We start from the raw sequence: 22,205 nt of genomic DNA on the forward strand, positions 1-22,205 counted from the left end.
AGGTTTTTCCGACCCCAAAGCCATTGTCAGATCAGGAAGCAACAAATGACAGCTTTGGAATCACAGTTTTCCAGGCGGAGAAAGCAGAACACAGATTCTGCAAGGCTATTTTAACATCAGGACTGTCTAAAATGTGTTTATGAATGAGCAGTCATACGGTAGGACATGCTGTCAAAACAAGTATGAGCCAAAGCATCCCTTCATGCTTATATAAACTGGGCCATTTCAGTGCAGAGAAGGAGGCAAAGTATTTTTGGTCTAAAATGCATTCATACTGCATGTTCTCCTGGTTGATGTATCACTTGATGTTGATGTGTATGTGTACGCTCATTTGAACCTATAAATAAACACATCATAAACATTTCTGTTATAGTATACAGTGGCACGAGAATACACAATTCTAAGAAAAGAAAATATTTCACTGAAAAATCTTAATTCTTTCAGCCAAGCTATAGCAGCCCACTACACAGTATCAATCAGGCTGCATGTGTAGTAGGGGTGCTGCATGTGTAGTAGGGGTGCTGCATGTGTAGTAGGGGTGCTGCATGTGTAGTAGGGGTGCAGCTTGTGTAGTAGGGGTGCAGCTTGTGTAGTAGGGGTGCATGATTCAGAGGAAAGACACCGGTTAGGAATGGAAAGCAAATACCAATATGAATGTGAATGATACACCTTCTCTAACACCGGGCTATAGACATTTCCCCAATTCCTATCCACCCAACATGGGGCATTTTTAGGTTATTAACGTAAGAGAATTTGCTCTCAACCACTTTCCTGGCTAAAGAAAGGTTAAATAAAGAAAGGTTAAATAAAGAAAGGAAATTAGTAGAGGTTGTGCTGGCATTGACAAATCCAGCCAGCCTTGTTTAGTATGCAGCTCACAGACCAACTCCAGGTGGGAGTGAGACTCCTCCTATCAGACATGGCAGAGTCATGTAGCACCATTATCTCTGTGGCAGCTAGACATCACACACACACACACACACACACACACACACACACACACACACACACACACACACACACACACACACACACACACACACACACACACACACACACACACACACACACACACACACACACACACACACACAGAGAGAGAGAGAGAGAGAAATGGAGGTGCTTCTCCATTTGTTTACCTGAAAGGCTGCCCTCAAACTGTCTTGCTCTAAAAGCCATTGTGTCAACACTAGTGCTCTCTCTACTGTAATGATGACATTACATTTACCATTCAATTCTATCAACTCTCAAATTCAATGATACGACGCTCTATTTAAAAGGGATGAATGAAACTATCAACATCGAATTACTCGGATGGTAAAAACCCTAGACAAACGCAGCGAGATGCAGAAACAGGGGAGAGGTAGAGCACATGAAGCTGATTACAGAAATGTCACCTCAGATTCTGCCAGCTATATTAACCCACTGAGCCCTGCAATGAAAACACCACACAATACACTCCATATCACTTCTGAGGATGGGACATGTGTGTGTCTCTGTTTCTTAATCAAGAGGGTTAAGCCCAAACACACACAATGCAAACAGAAAACCAGTTGAAAGGCTCTGTCGACTGGTATGAGCACACTCACACACACACACACACACACACACACACACACACACACACACACACACACACACACACACACACACACACACACACACACACACACACACACACACACACACACACACACACACACACACACACACACACACACACTACTACACAGGTGAATGAATACAAACTATAATGGAAATCGGTGCTGAAGAAAAGATAATGATTTGCAGGCAACAGAACTGAAGCCACAGCAAGCACAGCGCAACCACAATGCACATCTGCTCCATAGCTGGAACAGAGGAGGACAAAGAGAGAAAGAGAGATAGATAGATGGATAGATAGATGGATGGAAGGAGCCGAATGAGCACAGTTCAGAGTTCAGATCATGCAAGTCAAGGCAGTCCTGTAGGCTTTACCTGGCGGTCACGTTTTCTGGAAGCCAGAGACCAAGATATCTTGTGATTTGTAAGCTATGTGTCCGTAGGGGAGAGAAGTGTCAATCGGAAAATAAAAAGATGATATTAGAGCAAGCTTAACACCTTAGTTGGATCTCTGGTCAGAAAGTGGATGTTATACTGTCATCAGCATGATGGAAGTTAGAAAAAGTCAGTCAGGTTATATCAACTTAGATTGGTTATGTAGCTGTCAAGCTAGCCATGTTTAGCCTAGCTGTAGCCTGACACATAAACCCTTACGCCTCCTTATTCATCTGCTATGTCATGATTATGACCGCGTAACCCATGCTTTAGGACGGAATTATTTACGGTATATATTTTTCTCTCTGCATTGTTGGGAAGGGCCCGTAATTAAGCATTTCACTGTTAGTGTTTACCAAGCATGTGACAAAACATATTTTGATTTGAAGTGCTCACCAAGCATGTGACAAAACATATTTTGATTTGAAGTGCTCAAATAAAGAGTTACCCTCTCTTTCCCTCTGTGTGTGTCTGTCTCTTCCCTTTTCCCCTCAGTACAGTATCTCTATCAGTCTATAGCTCTGTTTCAATATCCACACCAACACACCACTTCAAATGAAGCCATCTATTTGACATCATGCATTCTAAGTGGCATTCAAAGTGCAGTCTAAGTGCTTTTGTTAGTGTGGACACTGGTACCTTAGCATGCGTCTCAGAGCGGGACTTACTGCCTGGTTCTCCATGCGGGCGAAGATGACGTTGAGCATCTGAGTGAGTGTGGCCTTGGCCGTGGTCTGGTTGATGAGGTTCTTGCTGGCTAGGTAGATGTTGTAGCAGGTCCTGACCGCCTGCAGCACCGTGCCCTCGTGAATCTCTATGTGCTGGGAGGTCACCGCCGTCAACAGGGCCTGGTGGGGGGTGGGGGGCGGGAGGGAGGGAAAGAGGGAGAGAAGGGGAGAGGGAGAAAGATTCATTCATTCATAGTTTATCAAGGTCTTTCATGGCTACTCATAGCAGAAATGATTTGTGTGAAAGACACGATGAATAGATTACAAACAGAGCTACAGTCCTCTGCATCTCACATCTCTGACCCCTTGACCCCCCTCCTCCCAGCAGGAACTACACAAACACAGCTATACTGGGCTGAGCTGAGCTGAGCCAAGCTGCGCTGAGCTGAGCCAAACTGAGCTGACAGCAGATTATGGGTAGAGGCTGAGATTTGGGCTGGTGTTTCACAGCAAGGAGTACTGTACTAGGAAAGAACACTGCCCCTGCAAGACGATCAGGCCCTCTGACTCACAGCACTTACTGTCAGTCATCACTTCTTAGTAGTCTTAATATGACCCTTCTCACAGCAGGAAAGTAATCCTGCAGCAACAGGAAATGTGAATTATTATGTAGACTAAAATTAATGGACATTTGATGAATTTTTTGTTAAGGCAAATCAATTCTGAAACTTTAAATTGGAAATTACAAACTTTAGAATACTTTTTAAACCTTCAATACACTACAATTTTCATTTCCTGCTACACAGGAAATTCTCTGTGACAACATAGTGATCAAATTAAGATAGCAGTGGTTGAGGGAGGTGTACAGATCTACTAAGTGCACTTCTCGTCATCCATCACTACTTAGTGCATTAACCTCAGTGTACTTCTCTCATCCACTGCTTAGTGCACTTCCCTTAACTACTACCCTTCTGTCTACAGGTGAACGTAACACACAGACAGACTCACTATACAGATATAACACTATTCTGTATTCTAAATAATCACCATGCGGGAAAGCACAGAAACCAACAATAGCAGCACACAGTTTCCAAAACACACCCAGTTCCCAGCAGAGAGACCATAGAACAGCAGTAGCCAACCTTAATGATCTGTAGCTGCACCCCCTCATCTGTCTGTGGTCCCTGGAAGCAGCCACAGATGGTCTCGATGATCCTGTCGATGAGCTTCTTGCCTGGGGCCGCGCTGTCTGGACCGCTGCCTGTCAGGTGGCCGTACGCTATCAGCTTCTACAAGACACACCCAAAACACACAGAGGAAGACAGTCAGAAAAACACATCTCCTGAATCCTATTCAGAAACACCCCATATACACATGAACTGTACTATGTATGAACGAAGCAATAAAGACATATCATTAATGTAGGAGAACCTCCAATGAATAGAAACCTGTAGCATAGACAGACAGTAGTAGACAAACAGGGGTCACGTCCTGACCTCCTCTGCCACTGACCTGTAAACAGTCAAGTGATGTGATGACGATGCGGGGACATTTGGACTGACATGCCAACTCAAACGGCAGGAAGTACTTGTCGGCCTCGATGAAGCTGGTCTTTGATTTGATTGGCGGAAGAGTGCTAGAATCTGATTTGCTGTCTGGAGGAGGACTGGAGAGAAGAGACCAAGGGAAAAGCAAACCAAGATCATATAACCTAGTCTGTCCTCTACTCAAAGCATGGTAAAAACTTAACCTAGATTTAAACCAGCATGTATTCTAGCATGCACAGACTACTAACAGTGTACTGTTTACGTATTTATACATGTGCTGTATGTAGCTCAATTTAATAGCTGCTTACAGTGTAACTTTTACAAAGAAACACAACTGCAAAGTATGAGAGATCCATGGTGTCATACACTTGATAATAATGCTCTCAGCTCCGACTCCGTTGATTGTATTTATGCTGTCAAAAGCCTTTGTGGCCAAAATTGCATCCTTGTGACTGTTGCTAAGGAATAAAACCAAGGAAAAAGGCATATTTGTAAGTGTTGTCTGTCTTTATGGATCCCAGATCTAGACCAGGGGTCCTCGGCTGTGGGCTAAAATATTATACATCTAAACCAGGGGTCCTTGGCTGTTTATTATTATTTTTATTTTTTTAAACTAGGCAAGTCAGTTAAGAACATATTCTTATTTTACAATGACGGTCTACCCTGGCCAAACCCTCTCCTAACCCGGACGCCGCTGGGCCAATTGTGCGCCGCCCTATGGGACTTCCGATCACGGCCAGTTGTGATACAGCCCGGGATCGAACCAGGGTGACGCCTCTAGCATTGAGATGCAGTTCCTTTAACCCCTGCGTCATTTGGGAGGCTGATGGCTAAAATATTATTCAGCAGAACAACCACACCCAGACTGCACTGAGCTCTGATCCTAGGATGGAGGACATGAGAGAAGAAGAGAGGGGGAGAGAGAGAAGGGAAGGGCTGTGTTTGTCTTGGCAGAGAAAAAGGGATGACTTCAGCTTCTTTAGAGGGATAACCTCGCAGAGTGCAGTTGTACACGAGAGAGGAGAGGAGAGAACGAGTGAGAGAGAAAGAGAGCGGGAGAGAGAGAGAGAGAAAGAGAGAGAATGAGAAAGTGAGAGCGAGAGTGTGGGAGAGAGAGAAAGATGTGGATAAGGAAGAGAAGAGAAAGCATACAGAATTCTGAAAGATGATATGATAAGCATGATTGAGCATTTCAAATATAACAACCAATAAGGCCTCCAGACGTTGTTTTGAATGGTAATGTCCATTCTACTTATGCTAATTCTACGCTTTAGTCTGAGTCATGAGTCACTGAGATCCTCCCTGTTCAACATGCGTTCTCCCCTCTAATAAGCAACATACAGGACTTACCTGATCATGTTCATAATTTACATAAATGTAGGCTTAGCCAGACGAGAGAATGCTAACAATATATTTAGCTACCGTTGCTATTGGGCTTAACATTTTTGAATTTTTTTGCGCACAAAAGATCCTTGGGGATTAGTGATGTTATGGGTGTTTCTTATTACTTTTCTGAAACCTGGAGGGCAGGGCAACTTTGTGAAAGGTTAGGTAAGGTGTCTGTATTAGAGGTCGACCGATTAATCGGAATGGCCGATTAATCGGGGCCGATTTCAAGTTTTCCTAACAATCGGAAATCTGTATTTTTGGGCGCCAATTTGCCGATTTAATTTTTAATTTTTTAAAAAATCTTTATTTAATCTTTATTTAACTAGGCAAGTCAGTTAAGAACACATTCTTATTTTCAATGACGGCCTAGGAACAACGAGGCAGAACGACAGATTTTTAACCTTGTCAGCTCGGGGGATCCAATCTTACAACCTTACAGTTAACTAGTCCAATGCTCTAACGCCTGATTACATTGCACTCCACGAGGAGCCTGCCTGTTAGCGAATGCAGTAAGCTAAGTAAAGTTGCTAGCTAGCATTAAACTTATCTTATAAAAAACAATCAATCAATGACTGTCATTGCTCCAATGTGTACTTAACCATAAACATCAATGCCTTTCTTAAAATCAATACACAAGTATATATTTTTAAACCTGCATATTTAGCTAAAATAAATCCAGGTTAGCAGGCAATATTAACCAGGTGAAATTGTGTCAATTCTCTTGCCTTCATTGCACGCAGAGTCAGGGTATATGCAACAGTTTGTGCCGCCTGGCTCTTTGCGAACTAATTTGCCAGAATTTTACGTACTTATGACAACATTGAAGGTTGTGCAATGTAACAGGAATATTTAGACTCATGGATGCCACCCGTTAGATAAAATACGGAACGGAATAAACGTTTTGTTTTCGAGGTGATAGTTTCCGGATTAGTCAAAGGTATATGGTTTAGAGAGAAATAGTTGACGCGGTATAATTCCTGTAATAACTTGCGGCTGAATTTGAAAGGGGTTCCTTCGTTATTTTACCGTTTATGTCTTCTATGGAAGACATGAACGTCATGATCTACTTCAAATAAGGTCTGTGTTTCGTGCAGGCTTAAACCGCCTCGACGTTTTGATACCCGTGTAAATCTCACTAGGATAAGGTAACGTTTGTCAACATATTTTCAAAAATCCACTCTACAAAAAAATGTATCTTCGCTTATATTTAGCCAATATTGATCAGAGTTACCTTGTCCTATGGATATCTACACAGTTATAAAATTGGCACGGTGATGTAAGCCTACACGAAACACAGACATTATTTTAAGTGAATCTAAAAATAAACCGCTTTTCAGATTTTGCTAGAATGTGTCATGGGAATTATGACTCACACTTTGGTTGTCAATTCTTACCATGCCCATTATTAAAATAGGATTTCCTGCATATAGAAATTAAAGTTTTTGTTTTCAACATTCATCACAGGTAACTTAAACTCTAGTTTTATTCAAACAGTTGAGAGTATTTGTCTCCTAAGCAGACTCTTCAGTATCATTGTCACTTCAGAGCTGTGTGCGTGTGTGTGTATTTATGTATTATACACTGCTCAAAAAAATAAAGGGAACACTTTAACAACAAATGTAACTCCAAGTCAATCACACTTCTGTGAAATCAAACTGTCCACTTAGGAAGCAACACTGATTGACAATACATTTCACATGCTGTTGTGCAAATGGAATAGACAACGTGGAAATTATAGGCAATTAGCAAGACACCCTCTTGCAATTAGCAAGAGGTAGCGGTCCTGCTGCTGGGTTGTTGCCCTCCTACGGCCTCCTCCACGTCTCCTGATGTACTGGCCTGTCTCCTGGTAGCGCCTCCATGCTCTGGACACTACGCTGACAGACACAGCAAACCTTCTTGCCACAGCTCGCATTGATGTGCCATCTTGGATGAGCTGCACTACCTGAGCCACTTGTGTGGGTTGTAGACTCTGTCTCATGCTACCACTAGAGTGAAAGCACCGCCAGCATTCAAAAGTGACCAAAACATCAGCCAGGAAGCATAGGAACTGAGAAATGGTCTGTGGTCACCACCTGCAGAACCACTCCTTTATTGGGGGTGTCTTGCTAATTGCCTATAATTTCCACCTTTTGTCTATTCCATTTGCACAACAGCATGTGAAATTTATTGTCAATCAGTGTTGCTTCCTAAGTGGACAGTTTGATTTCACAGAAGTGTGATTGACTTGGAGTTACATTGTGTTGTTTAAGTGTTCCCTTAATTTTTTTGAGCAGTGTATTAAGTTAAAATAAAAGTGTTCATTGTTCATTCAGTATTGTTGCAATTGTCATAATTACAAAAATGTGTGTGTGTGTATGATATATATATATATATTTAAAAAACATTTAAATTTTTTTTTTTTAAATCGGTATCGGGGTTTTTGTCCTCCAATAATCGGTATCGGTATCGGCATTGAAAAATCACAATCGGTCGACCTCTAGTCTGTATATGAACTCCCTACATCCCTCCCTCCTCCCCCACCAAAAACGAGCCCATTTGGGCAGGTCATCTGTGGGAGGAAGCTTAGATACAGTGTCTGTACGATCCAGTGAATCGACCCTCCCACCTAGCCAACCTCCCTCTTCCCACCCCCTCAGCCCATCTCCCTACCCACCCCCTCAGCCTAGCTCCCCTAGCCACCCCCTCAGCCCACCCCAGCTCCCCTAGCCACCCCCTCAGCCCACCTCTCCTTACCCACCCCCAGCCTAGCTCCCCTAGCCACCCCCTCAGCCCACCTCTCCTTACCCACCCCCAGCCTAGCTCCCCTAGCCACCCCCTCAGCCCACCTCTCCTTACCCACCCCCAGCCTAGCTCCCCTAGCCACCCCCTCAGCCCACCTCTCCCTACCCACCCCCAGCCTAGCTCCCCTAGCCACCCCCTCAGCCCACCTCTCCTTACCCACCCCCAGCCTAGCTCCCTCTTCCCACCCCCTCAGCCCACCTCTCCCTACCCACCCCCAGCCTAGCTCCCCTAGCCACCCCCTCAGCCCACCTCTCCTTACCCACCCCCAGCCTAGCCCCCCTAGCCACCCCCGCAGCCCACCTCTCCTTACCCACCCCCAGCCTAGCTCCCCTAGCCACCCCCTCAGCACACCTCTCCTTACCCACCCCCAGCCTAGCTCCCCTAGCCACCCCCTCAGCCCACCTCTCCTTACCCACCCCCAGCCTAGCTCCCCTAGCCACCCCCTCAGCCCACCTCTCCTTACCCACCCCCAGCCTAGCTCCCCTAGCCACCCCCTCAGCCCACCTCTCCCTACCCACCCCCAGCCTAGCTCCCCTAGCCACCCCCTCAGCCCACCTCTCCTTACCCACCCCCAGCCTAGCTCCCTCTTCCCACCCCCTCAGCCCACCTCTCCCTACCCACCCCCAGCCTAGCTCCCCTAGCCATCCCCTCAGCCCACCTCTCCTTACCCATCCCCAGCCTAGCTCCCCTAGCCACCCCCCCAGCCCACCTCTCCTTACCCACCCCCAGCCTAGCTCCCCTAGCCACCCCCTCAGCCCACCTCTCCTTACCCACCCCCAGCCTAGCTCCCCTAGCCACCCCCTCAGCCCACCTCTCCTTACCCACCCCCAGCCTAGCTCCCCTAGCCACCCCCTCAGCCCACCTCTCCTTACCCACCCCCAGCCTAGCTCCCCTAGCCACCCCCTCAGCCCACCTCTCCTTACCCACCCCCAGCCTAGCTCCCCTAGCCACCCCCTCAGCCCACCTCTCCTTACCCACCCCCAGCCTGACCCCAGGGGTCTCATTTTGGCAGAGCTAGCCTGGCTGGAACATTCTGAACCAGCCCTGATCATCCAGTTCTGCTGTGGGTCTCTCGAGGGGGAGAGATACAGAGATAGGAAGGGAAATGGAGGGAGAGAAAGAGGAGGAGGAAAGGACTGATACTCATGGTACATTTCATTCCTCAGACCCAGTTACCGGGCAGAAAAGCTCCACAAACACACAAACGCTCCCTCTCCCAGGTGAAAGCCGGCTTTTTTCTTTCTTTCCATTTCTGTCTCTCTCTCCCTCTCTAACACACACACACACACACACACACACACACACACACACACACACACACACACACACACACACACACACACACACACACACACACACACACACACACACACACACACACACAGAGAGGTTAAAGCCGGGCACTAGGCAGGGGTCCATGAAAAAAGCCATTAATGACAGGGAGAAGGGCTTTTAGAAGTAGACCAGCTGGAGAGACAAATAAACACACACACACACACACTTTATACTCAAGGGCACGCTAAGTCGAGGTTTGCTTTCAAAACAAGCGTTCAAATGTACAAGAACTGTACAGGCAGAGACATTCAGTAGGGTAAAAGGAAATCACGTATATTAACCCGGATGTTTTCCTGAACAGAATTAAAACAAACATACCTTAATTTTTCAGACTCTTCCTTTATTTCCTCTGAAACGAGAGAAAGAGAGGGAGGGAGAAACTGTTAGAAACATTGAGGTAACAGTCAAAGGAGAGAGTAAATTTTGCTGTATTATACTAAACTAATGACATTATTGGGAATAGCAGATAGCAAGCACTGGCAGCAGTAATGAATAGTGAGGTAGGGAGCCTGCTTATTAATGAATAGTGAGGTAGGGAGCCTGCTTACAAGATCAATGAATAGTGATGTAGGTGTAACAGTATAACTTTAAACCGTCCCCTCGCCCCGACACGGGCGCGAACCAGGGACCCTCTGCACACATCGACAACAGTCACCCACGAAGCAGCGTTACCCATCGCTCCACAAAAGCCACGGCCCTTGCAAAGCAAGGGGCAACACTACTTAAGTCTCAGAGCAAGTGACGTAACTGATTGAAATGCTACTAGCGCGTACCCGCTAACTAGCTAGCCATTTCACATCCGTTACACTCACCCCCCTTTCAACCTCCTCCTTTTCCGCAGCAACCAGTGATCCGGGTCAACAGCATCAATGTAACAGTACAACTTTAAACCGTCCCCTCGCCCCGACACGGGCGCGAACCAGGGACCCTCTGCACACATCGACAACGGTCGCCCACGAAGCAGCGTTACCCATCGCTCCACAAAAGCCACGGCCCTTGCAAAGCAAGGGGCAACACTACTTAAGTCTCAGAGCAAGTGACGTAACTGATTGAAATGCTACTAGCGCGTACCCGCTAACTAGCTAGCCATTTCACATCCGTTACATAGGGAGCCTGCTTATTAATGAATAGTGAGGTATGGAGCCTCCTTACGAATGAATAGTGAGGTAGGGAGCCTGCTTATTAATGAATAGTGAGGTATGGAGCCTGCTTATTAATGAATGGTGAGGTAGGGAGCCTCCTTATTAATGAATAGTGAGGTATGGAGCCTCCTTATTAATGAATAGTGAGGGAGACTGCTTATTAATGAATAGTGAGGTAGGGAGCCTGCTTTTTAATGAATAGTGAGGTAGGGAGCCTGCTTATTAATGAATAGTGAGGTATGGAGCCTGCTTATTAATGAATAATGAGGTAGGGAGCCTGCTTATTAATAAATAGTGAGGTAGGGAGCCTGCTTATTAATGAATAGTGAGGTAGGGAGCCTCCTTATTAATGAATAGTGAGGTAGGGAGCCTGCTTATTAATGAATAGTGAGGTAGGGAGCCTCCTTATTAATGAATAATGAGGTAGGGAGCCTGCTTATTAATGAATAGTGAGGTAGGGAGCCTGCTTATTAATGAATAGTGAGGTAGGGTGCCTGCTTATTAATGAATAGTGAGGTAGGGAGCCTGCTTATTAATGATTAGTGAGGTAGGGAGCCTGCTTATTAATGAATAGTGAGGTAGGGAGCCTGCTTATTAATGATTAGTGAGGTAGGGAACCTGCTTATTAATGATTAGTGCATTTAGCTGATTATCTAGCTTCTCTCTCGTCCACAGCTCCTCGTAAATGTCTGGGGAGTCAGTGAAGTGTTGATTAATTCTGTACGTGGGACACACCAGGATGTGGATAAGAACCTCTTAAGACAGCAGGTAGCCTAGCGGTTAAGAGCGTTGGGATACACACACTTGCGTATGCATGCAAACAAACTCATTAAGAAGTTGTCCTGCAATGAGTATGTGAGTGTGTTTTACAATACACCCTCTTGTGTTTGGTGTTGGGTAGACATTCCACACTCCAACACACCCAGTCAATGTGACAGTTCTAGACATGCCCTCACCGAGAGGAGTCTGGGTGTTGTGCCACCATGCTGTGGCACAATTCACTCTGCTATGCACTGAGTGAATGTGGATTTTAGCGCTCTCAACACTGACTCAGGGGGAGTCTAGGAAGTGCTTAAAACATACAGTATAGCAACACTCACCAGAGCCCTCCAAAAGAATACTACCCTCTTATTATTAACAAAGGCCACTAAAATAGTGACAGCTCAATTATTGATATTGCTACGAGGCTCATTTTTGCTTCAAAATCTACTTGAGGGTCAAGTTAGTGTGCTACAGTACATGTCATTTAATCAGGTGTGGTTTCAGGGCCACTTTACAGTCTAGTACGAGCAGAATAAAACACAAGCCGATAACAAGGGCTTTTTAATCACATTAAATCATTATTTATATTTCCTTTTAAAACAACTCTTCTACCCCATTTGCATACCGGAAAGTATTCAGACCCCTTGATTTTCTCTAACTATTGTTACTATACAGCCATATTCTAAAATGTATTAATAAACACTGTTACCTCGGCAATCTACACACCATATACCATCATGACAAAGTGAAAACAGATTTCTAAAAATAAATAAATAAATACTTCATTTACATAAGTATTCAGACCCTTTGCTATGAGACTCGAAATTGAGCTCAGTTGCATCTTGTTTCCATTGATCATCCTTCAGATGTCTCTACAACTTGAATGGAGTCCACCTGTGATTCAATTGATTGGACATGATTTGTAAAGACACACACCAGTCTATATAAGATCACACAGTTGGCAGTGCATGTCAGAGCAAAAACCAAGCCATGAGGTTAAAGGAATTGTCTTTAGAGCTCAGAGACAGGATTGTGTCGAGGCACAGATCTGGGGAAGGGTACCAAAAAATGTCTGCAGCATTGAAGGTCCCCAAGAACACAGTAGCCTCCATCATTCTTAAATGGAAGAAGTTTGGAACCACCAAGACTCTTCCTAGAGCTGGCCACCGGCCAAACGGAGCAAACAGGGGAGAAGGGGCTTGGTCGGGGAGGTGACCAACAACCCAATGGTCACTCTGACAGAACTCCAGAGTTCCTCTGTGGAGATGGGAGAACCTTCCAGAAGGACAACCCTCTCTGCAGCACTCCACCAATCAGGCCTTTATGGTAGAGTGGCCAGACGGATGCCCCTCCTCAGTAAAAGGCACATGACAGCCTGCTTGGAGTTTGCCAAAAGGCACCTAAAGACTCAGACCATGGGAAACAAGATTCTCTGGTCTGATGAAACCAAGATTGAACTCTTTGGCCTGAATGCCAACCGTCACATCTGCAGGAAACCTGACACCATCCCTATGGTGAAGCATGGTGGAGGCAGCATCATGCTGTGGGGCTGTTTTTCAGCGGCAGGGACTGGGAGACTAGTCAGGATCGAGCCAAAGATGAACGGAGCAAAGTAAAGAGAGATCCTTGAAGAAAACCTGCTCTAAAGTGCTCAGGATCTCAGACTGGGGTGATGTTTCACCTTCCAACAGGACAACGACCCTAAGCCCACAGCCAAGACAAGGCAGGAGTGGCTTCGGGACAAGTATCTGAATGTCCTTGAGTGGTCCAGCCAGAGCCCGGTATTGAACCTGATCGAATATCTATTGAGAGATCTGAAAATATCTGTGCAGCAATGCTCCCCATCCAACCTGACAGAGCTTGAGAGGATCCCAAATACAGGTGTGCCAAGCTTGTAGCGTCATACCCATGAAGACTCAAGGCTGTAATCACTGCCAAAAGTGTTCAACGAAGTACTGAGTAAAGGGCCTGAATACTTATTTTTTATTTTTTGCTAAAATGTCTAAAAAGCTGTTTTGTCATTATGGGATATTGCATGTAGATTAACGAGTAACATATGACAGCCGTTACAATTCGTTCTCCTCAGACGAGGAGGAGCATGGATCGGACCAACACGCAGCGAGGTATGTAGACATAATGATTTATTAAGGAAAAAAACGAATACGGAAAACACTCGGAAAATACAACAAAACGAACATAGACAGACCTGAACTTGATAACTTACGTATACACGAAGAACGCACAAACAGGTACAGACTACACAAACGAACGAACAAACGAAACAGTCCCGTGTGGTGCACAGACACAAACACGGAAGACACTCACCCACAAACAAACAGTGAGAACAGCCTACCTTAATATGGTTCTCAATCAGAGGAAACATCAAACACCTGCCTCTAACTGAGAACCATATCAGGCAACACATTAAACCCAACATAGAAACACAACACATAGAATGCCCACCCCAACTCACGCCCTGACCAACTAAACACATACAAAAACAATGGAAAACAGGCCAGGAACGTGACAAACATTTTATTTAAATCAATTTTAGAATTAGGCTGTAACGTAACGTAGAAAAAGTCAAGGGGTCTGAATACTAGGGCTGCTGCCTTGATCTGCACTGATCTGAAGACATGTCAGGCTACACCAGTCTGTCTGTATAGAGGGCTGCTGCCTTGATCTGCTTCATTGGTCTGCTCTCTGTGTTGTTCTTTCTCTCCCACTTCTATCTGTCTCTATGACTGGTTATTCTGTGTGTGTGTGTGTACTCACGCATGTGTATGAGCATGTGTGTGTGTCTGCCTATGTGTTTGTGCCTACGTGTGTACGTGCCTGCGTGAACATGTGTGTGTTTTAGTCTACGGGGCTGTAAATCTCCAGTGAGGCAGTTTCAGTCTACGGGGCTGTAAATCTCCAGTGAGGCAGTTTCAGTCTCCGGGGCTGTAAATCTCCAGTGAGGCAGTTTTAGTCGACGGGGCTGTAAAGCTCCAGTGAGGCAGTTTTAGTCTACGGGGCTGTAATTCTCCAGTGAGGCAGTTTTAGTCGACGGGGCTGTAAAGCTCCAGTGAGGCAGTTTTAGTCTACAGGGGCTGTAAACATCCAGTGAGGCAGTTTTAGTCTACGGGGCTGTAAATCTCCAGTGAGGCAGTTTTAGTCTACAGGGGCTGTAAATCTCCAGTGAGGCAGTTTTAGTCTACGGGGCTGTAAATCTCCAGTGAGGCAGTTTTAGTCTACAGGGGCTGTAAAGCTCCAGTGAGGCAGTTTTAGTCTACAGGGGCTGTAAAGCTCCAGTGAGGCAGTTTTAGTCTACAGGGGCTGTAAACATCCAGTGACGTACAGTACCAGTCAAAAGTTTGGACACACCTACTCATTCAAGGGTTTTTCTTTATTTTTACTATTTTCTACATTGTAGAATAATAGTGAAGACATCAAAACTATGAAATAATACATATGGAATCATGTAGTAACCAAAAAAGTGTTAAACAAATCAAAATATATTTTATATTTGAGATTCTTCAAAGTAGCCACCCTTTGCCTTGATGACAGCTTTGCACACAAAGCCTTTACTATCTCATCCTGGAATATCCAAGGCCTGAGGTCATCTGCCTTTGGCCTAAAGAGCAGGAACCGTGACTTCACCAAAGAAATCAGAATTACAGACATTGTCATCCTACAAGAAACATGGTATAGAGGAGATGGACCCACTGGTTGCCCTCTAGGTTACAGAGAGCTGGTAGTCCCATCCACCAAACTACCAGGTGTAAAACGGGGAAGGGACTTAGGTCTTCTCTATAGCTAATTAGAATTCCCCCTAACGCAATCCTTTAAATTAATCAAAAACAGGAACATTTTATATTTGGCTAGAAATTCAAAAGGAAATGATCTCAACAGAAAAAAACTCAAATGTTATCATGTGTGCTACCTATATCCCCCCACTAGAATCCCCATACTTTAAAGAAGATTGATTTCCCCCTCCAGGATGGAGAAGCTAACATTTCCTAGGCCCACAAACATGTACTAGTCTGTGGTGACCTAAATGCCAGAACTGGACAAGAACCTGACACACTCAGCACACAGGGTGACAAACACCTACCTGGAGGTGACAGCATTCTCTCCCCCATATGCCCCCCTAGGCACAACTACGGCAACATAACCAACAAAAACGGGTCACAACTCCTGCAGCTCTGTCGCATGCTGGGTATGTACATAGTCAATGGTAGGCTTCGAGGGGACTCCTACGGTAGGTACACCTATTGCTCATCTCTTGGCAGTAGTACTGTAGACTACTTTATCACTGACCTCAACCCAGAGTCTCTCAGAGCGTTCACAGTCAGCCCACTGACACCCCTATTAGATCACAGCAAAATTTCAGTCTAACTGAACAGAGCAATACTCAATCATGCGGCATCAAAGCCAAAGGAACTGAATAATATTAAGAAATGCTATAGATGGAAGGAAAGTAGTGTGGGAACCTACCAAAAAGACCATTAGGCAACAACAAAGTCAATCCCTTTTAGACAACTTCCTGTACAAATGTTTCACTGTAATAGTGAAGGGGTAAACTTGGCAGTAAAAAACCTTAACAGTATATTTGACCTCTCAGCTTTTCTATCAAATCGAAACATTTCAAGCAGACAACCTAAGAAAATGAACAACAATGACAAATACTTTGTTGAAGAATGCAAAAACCTAGAAGAAATTGAGAAACTTATCCAACCAAAAATATAGAGACCCAGAAAACCTGAGCTTACGTCTTCACTATGGTGAATCACAAAAACAATTAGAGGTTGACCGATTAATCGCCATTGCAGATTAATTAGGACCGATTTCAAGTTTTCATAACAATCTGTAATCCGCATTTTTGGATGCCGATTATAGACAATTACATTGCACTCCACGAGGTGACTGCATGGCAGGCTGACCACCTGTTACGCGAGTGCAGCAAGGAGCCACGGTAAGTTGCTAGCTAGCTAGCACTAAACTTATCTTATAAAAAACAATCAATCTTAACATAATTACTAGTTAACTACACATGGTTGATGATATTACTAGTTTATCTAGCTTGTCCTGTGTCGCATATAATCAATGCGGTGCCTATTAATTTATCATCGAATCACAGCCTACTTCGCCAAACGGGTGATGATTTAACAAGCGCATTCGCGAAAAAAGCACTGTCGTTGCAACAATGTGTACCTAACCATAAAGATCAATTCCTTTCTTAAAATCAATAGACACGTATATTTTTGTAAACCTGCATATTTAGTTAATATTGCATGCTAACATGAATTTCTTTAAACTAGAAAAATTGTGTCACTTCTCTTGCGTTCTGTGCAAGCAGAGTCAGGGTATATGCAGCAGTTTGGGCCACCTGGCTCATTATGAATTGTGTGAAGAACATTTCTGTCACGACTTCCGCCGAAGTCGGTCCCTCTCATTGTTCGGGTGGCGTTCGGCGGTCGACGTCACCGGCCGTCTAGCCATCGCCGATCCACTTTTCATTTTCAATTTGTTTTGTCTTTGTCTTACACACCTGGTTTCAATTCCCAAATAACTTGTTTATTATTTAACCCTCTGTTCCCCCATGTTTGTTTGTGAGTAATTGTTTATTGTATTGCGGTTCGTATTTGTGGCCTTGTATTTATACGACGTGTATTGTTATATTATTTGAGTAAAATTGCTTTCATTACTTTCATTTCATCTGCTGTCCTGCGCCTGACTCATCTCACCAGCTTCACACAGACGCATTACAATTTCTTCCTAACAAAGACCGTAATTAATTTGCCAGAATTTTACATAATTATGACATAACATTGAAGGTTGTGCAATGTAACAGCAATATTTAGACTTAGGGATGCCACCCATTAGATAAAATACAGAACGGTTCTGTATTTCACTGAAAGAATAAACGTTTTTTTCAAAATGGTAGTTTCCGTATTTGACCATATTAATGACCTAAAGCTCGTATTTCTGTGTGTTTATTATATTATAATTAAGTCTATGATTTGATAGCAGTCTGATTGAGCGGTTGTAGGCAGCCGCAGGCCCATAAGCATTCAATTAAACCGCACTTTCCTACGTTTTCCAGCAGCTTTTCGCTGTGCTTCAAGCATTGCGCTGTTTATGACTTCAAGCCTATCAACTCCCGAGATTATGCTGGAAATACTATAGTGCCTATAAGAACATCCAATAGTCAAAGGTATATGAAATACAAGTGGTATAGAGATAAATAGTCCTATAACTCCTATAATAACTACAACCTAAAACTTCTTAACTGGGAATATTGAAGATTCATGTTAAAAGGAACAACCAGCTTTCATATGTTCTCATGTTATGAGCAAGGAACTTAAACGTTAGCTTTTTTTACACGGCACATATTGCACTTCTACTTTCTTCTCCAACACTGTGTTTTTGCATTATTTACACCAAATTGAACATGTTTCATTATTTATTTGAGACAAAATTTAATTTATTGATGTACAATTGAAGTCGGAAGTTTACATACACCTCAGCCAAATACATTTAAACTCAGTTTTTAACAATTCCTGAAATTTAATCAGAGTAAACATTCCCTGTCTTAGGTCAGTTAGGGTCACCACTTTATTTTAAGAATGTGAAATGTCAGAATAATAGTAGAGAGAATTATTTATTTCAGCTTTTATTTCTTTCATCACATTCCCAGTGGGTCAGAAGTTTACATACACTCAATTAGTATTTGGTAACATTGCCTTTAAATTGTTTAACTTGGGTCAAACGTTTTGGGTAGTCTTCCACAAGCTTACCACAATAGGTTGGGTGGATTTTGGCTCATTCCTCCTGACAGAGCTGGTGTAACGGAGTCAGGTTTGTAGGCCTCCTTGCTCGCACAAGCTTTTTCAGTTCTGCCCACAAATTTTCTATAGGATTGAGGTCAGGGCTTTGTGATGGCCACTCCAATACCTTGACTTTGTAGTCCTTAAGCCATTTTGACACAACTTTGGAAGTATGTTTGGGGTCATTGTCCATTTGGAAGACCCATTTGCGACCAAGCTTTAACTACATGACTGATGTCTTAAGATGTTGCTTCAATATATCCACATACTTTTCCTATCTCATGATGCCATCTATTTTGTGAAGTGCACCAGTCCCTCCTGCAGCAAAGCTGCTCCCCACAACATGATGCTGCCACCCCCGTGCTTCACGGTTGGGATGGTGTTCTTCGGCTTGCAAGCATCCCCCCTTTTCCTCCAAACATAACGATGGTCATTATGGCCAAACAGTTATTTTTTTGTTTCATAAGACCAGAGGACATTTCTCCAAAAAGTACGATCTTTGTCCCATGTGCAGTTGCAAACCGTAGTCTGGCTTTTTTATGGCGGTTTTGGAGCAGTGGCTTCTTCCGTGCTGAGCGATCTTTCAGGTTATGTCGATATAAGACTCGTTTTACTGTGGATATAAATAATTTGTACCTGTTTCCTCCGGGATCTTCACAAGGTCCTTTGCTGTTGTTCTGGGATTGATTTGCACTTTTCGCACCAAAGTACGTCCATCTCTAGAAGACAGAACACGTCTCCTTCCTGAGCGGTATGACGGCTGCGTGGTCCCATGGTGTTTATACTTGAACATGGTACCTTCAGGCGTTTGGAAATTACTCCCAAGGATGAACCAGACTTGTGGAGGTCTACAATTTTTTTTCTGAGGTCTTGGCTGATTTCTTTTCATTTCCCATGATGTCAAGCAAAGAGTCACTGTGTTTGAAGGTAGGCCTTGAAATACATCCACAGATACACCTCCAATTGACTCAAATTATGTCAATTGGCCTATCAAAAGCTTGTAAAGCCATGACATCATTTTCTGGAGTTTTCCAAGCTGTTTAAAGGCACAGTCAACTTAGTGTATGTAAACTTCTGACCCACTGGAATTGTGATAGTGAATTATAAGTGAAATAATCTGTCTGTAAACAATTGTTGGAAAAATTACTTGTGTCATGCACAAAGTAGATGTTCTAAACGACTTGCCAAAACTATAGTTTGTTAATAAGAAATTGGTTGGTTGAAATTGGTGGTTGAAAACCAAGTTTTAATGACTCCAACCTAAGTGTTTGTAAACTTCCAACTTCAACTGTATGTTTATTTATTTTCCATTTTGTACTTTAACTATATTGCATGTTACAACACTGTATATAGACATAACATGACATTTGAAATGTCTTTATTCTTTTGGAACTTTTGTGAGTGTAATGTTTACTGTCAATTTTGTATTGTTTATTTCACTTTGGTTTATTATCTATTTCCCTTGCTTTGGCAATGTTAACATGTTTCTCATGCCAATGAAGCCCCTTAAATTGAAATTGAATTAAGAAGAGAGAGAGAGAGAAAGAGAGAGGAGAGAGAGAAAGAGAGCGGGAGAGAGGCAGAGAGGGAGGAGAGGAGAGCAAGAGAGAGAGAGAGGGAGGAGAGAGCGAGAGAGAGAGGAGAGCAAGAGAGAGAGGCAGAGGGAGGAGAGGAGAGCAAGAGAGAGAAAGGCAGAGAGAGATAAGATAGAGAGAGGCAGAGAGGGAGGAGAGAGCGAGAGAGAGAGAGAGGAGAGCAAGAGAGAAAGAGAGAGAGAGAGAGTGTGAGCGTGGAGAAGGGGTGAAGGAGAGCGAGAGAGAGAGAGAGGAGAGCAAGAGAGAAAGAGAGAGAGAGTGTGAGCGGGGAGAAGGGGTGAAGGAGAGCAAGAGAGAGAGAGAGAGGAGAGCAAGAGAGAAAGAGAGAGAGAGAGTGTGAGCGGGGAGAAGGGGTGAAGGAGAGCGAGAGAGAGGCAGAGAGAGAGAGAGAGAGAGAGAGAGAGAGACAGAGAGAGAGAGAGTGTGAGCGGGGAGAAGGGGTGAAGGAGAGCGAGAGACAGACAAAGAGTTCCATAACGTTCTGTTCAAGAGCAGCTGAACTCGTAACACATTCTTGTGTGGATCAAGACAAGCTGACGTCCATATATCTGACCTCTGCACCTCACTGAATAGCCCATAACCTGCTAGAGCCTGACACATACATATTTCATATGGACAAACCTATAGATTTGTTCTGCCTCAAAACATATTACCCGCAGCCATCCAATCCCACAAACCTAGATGCATTCTTTCCTTGGCTAGATCCCAAACACAAACAGAGAGCAGAGTAGTATTATTTCAAACCAGTGTATCTCATTCAAGTCTGCACATTTTGGTTCCAGCCCAGCACTTACACCCCCAGGAATGGATTGTGCAGTCACCACCCATAGCAACATCAGAACACATGTGTCTGCTGAAAGACCTTTGTAATATAGCAGTGTTAACTCAATCCTGGCTGGGAGAGTTGTGAAGATGAAACCGAGGTTCTGTGCTACTGTGACTGTTCAGACAACATGTCCACTGCATTGCTTTTTACTGTTTCATAAAGTCTGATTCAAATACAAGAGAGTGTAAGGAGCCATAAGAACGTAGTGATATTAATTCAACAGGCATACTTCGGCCCTGTATTGGCTAATCGCTTGGGCATACATCGGCCCTGTATTGGCTAATCGCTTGGGCATATATCGGCCCTGTATTGGCTAATCGCTTGGGTATACATTGGCCCTGTATTGGCTAATCTCTTGGGCATACATCGGCCCTGTATTGGCTAATCTCTTGGGCATACATCGGCCCTGTATTGGCTAATCTCTTAGGCATACATCGGCCCTGTATTGGCTAATCGCTTGGGCATATATTGGCCCTGTATTGGCTAATCTCTTAGGCATACTTCGGCCCTGTATTGGCTAATCGCTTGGGCATACATTGGCCCTGTATTGGCTAATCTCTTGGGCATACATTGGCCCTGTATTGGCTAATCTCTTAGGCATACTTCAGCCCTGTATTGGCTAATCCCTTGGGCATACATTGGCCCTGTATTGGCTAATCTCTTAGGCATACTTCGGCCCTGTATTGGCTAATCTCTTAGGCAAACATTGGCCCTGTATTGGCTAATCTCTTAGGCATACATGGGCCCTGTAATGGCTAATCTCTTAGGCATACATCGGCCCTGTATTGGCTAATCGCTTGGGCATACATTGGTCCTGTATTGGCTAATCTCTTGGGCATACATTGGCCCTGTATTGGCTAATCTCTTAGGCATACTTCGGCCCTGTATTGGCTAATCTCTTAGGCATACATGGGCCCTGTATTGGCTAATCTCTTAGGCATACATCGGCCCTGTATTGGCTAATATCTTGGGCATACATCGGCCCTGTATTGGCTAATCGCTTGGGCATACATTGGCCCTGTATTGGCTAATCTCTTAGGCATACTTCGGCCCTGTATTGGCTAATCTCTTAGGCATACATTGGCCCTGTATTGGCTAATCTCTTAGGCATACATCGGCCCTGTATTGGCTAATATCTTGGGCATACATCGGCCCTGTATTGGCGAATCTCTTAGGCATACATTGAGTTGTTAAAACCAAGGCACACAGAAAGTGTTGGATTGGAACGTTGCGGTATGTTATCGACACTGTGAACTACATCAGGTAATTAGTTGAATGTGTAGGTAGTGTTTATGAATAATTGTCACC

At 44.1% G+C, this 22,205-nt stretch overlaps 1 protein-coding gene across 5 annotated transcripts in view; it reads right to left on the bottom strand.

Annotated features, from left to right (window-relative positions):
* Positions 1 to 22,205, bottom strand: part of LOC129859136 (brefeldin A-inhibited guanine nucleotide-exchange protein 1-like) — a 97,093-nt gene that overhangs the window by 53,152 nt on the left and 21,736 nt on the right. For 3 of the 5 annotated variants that reach the window (XM_055928527.1, XM_055928526.1, XM_055928525.1), the window contains exons 2-6: positions 10,079 to 10,109; positions 4,218 to 4,371; positions 3,848 to 3,994; positions 2,706 to 2,885; positions 1,978 to 2,031 (exon numbers count right to left, since the gene is read on the bottom strand). In XM_055928527.1, coding sequence (XP_055784502.1) covers positions 1,978 to 2,031; positions 2,706 to 2,885; positions 3,848 to 3,994; positions 4,218 to 4,371; positions 10,079 to 10,109 — 566 coding nt within the window. The remainder of the gene's footprint in view (positions 1 to 1,977; positions 2,032 to 2,705; positions 2,886 to 3,847; positions 3,995 to 4,217; positions 4,372 to 10,078; positions 10,110 to 22,205) is intronic. The other 2 variants (XM_055928529.1, XM_055928528.1) reach the window with 1 other exon arrangement.

This window comes from Salvelinus fontinalis, chromosome 7 (genome assembly GCF_029448725.1).
Source record: "Salvelinus fontinalis isolate EN_2023a chromosome 7, ASM2944872v1, whole genome shotgun sequence".
NCBI classification, from domain to species: domain Eukaryota; kingdom Metazoa; phylum Chordata; class Actinopteri; order Salmoniformes; family Salmonidae; genus Salvelinus; species Salvelinus fontinalis.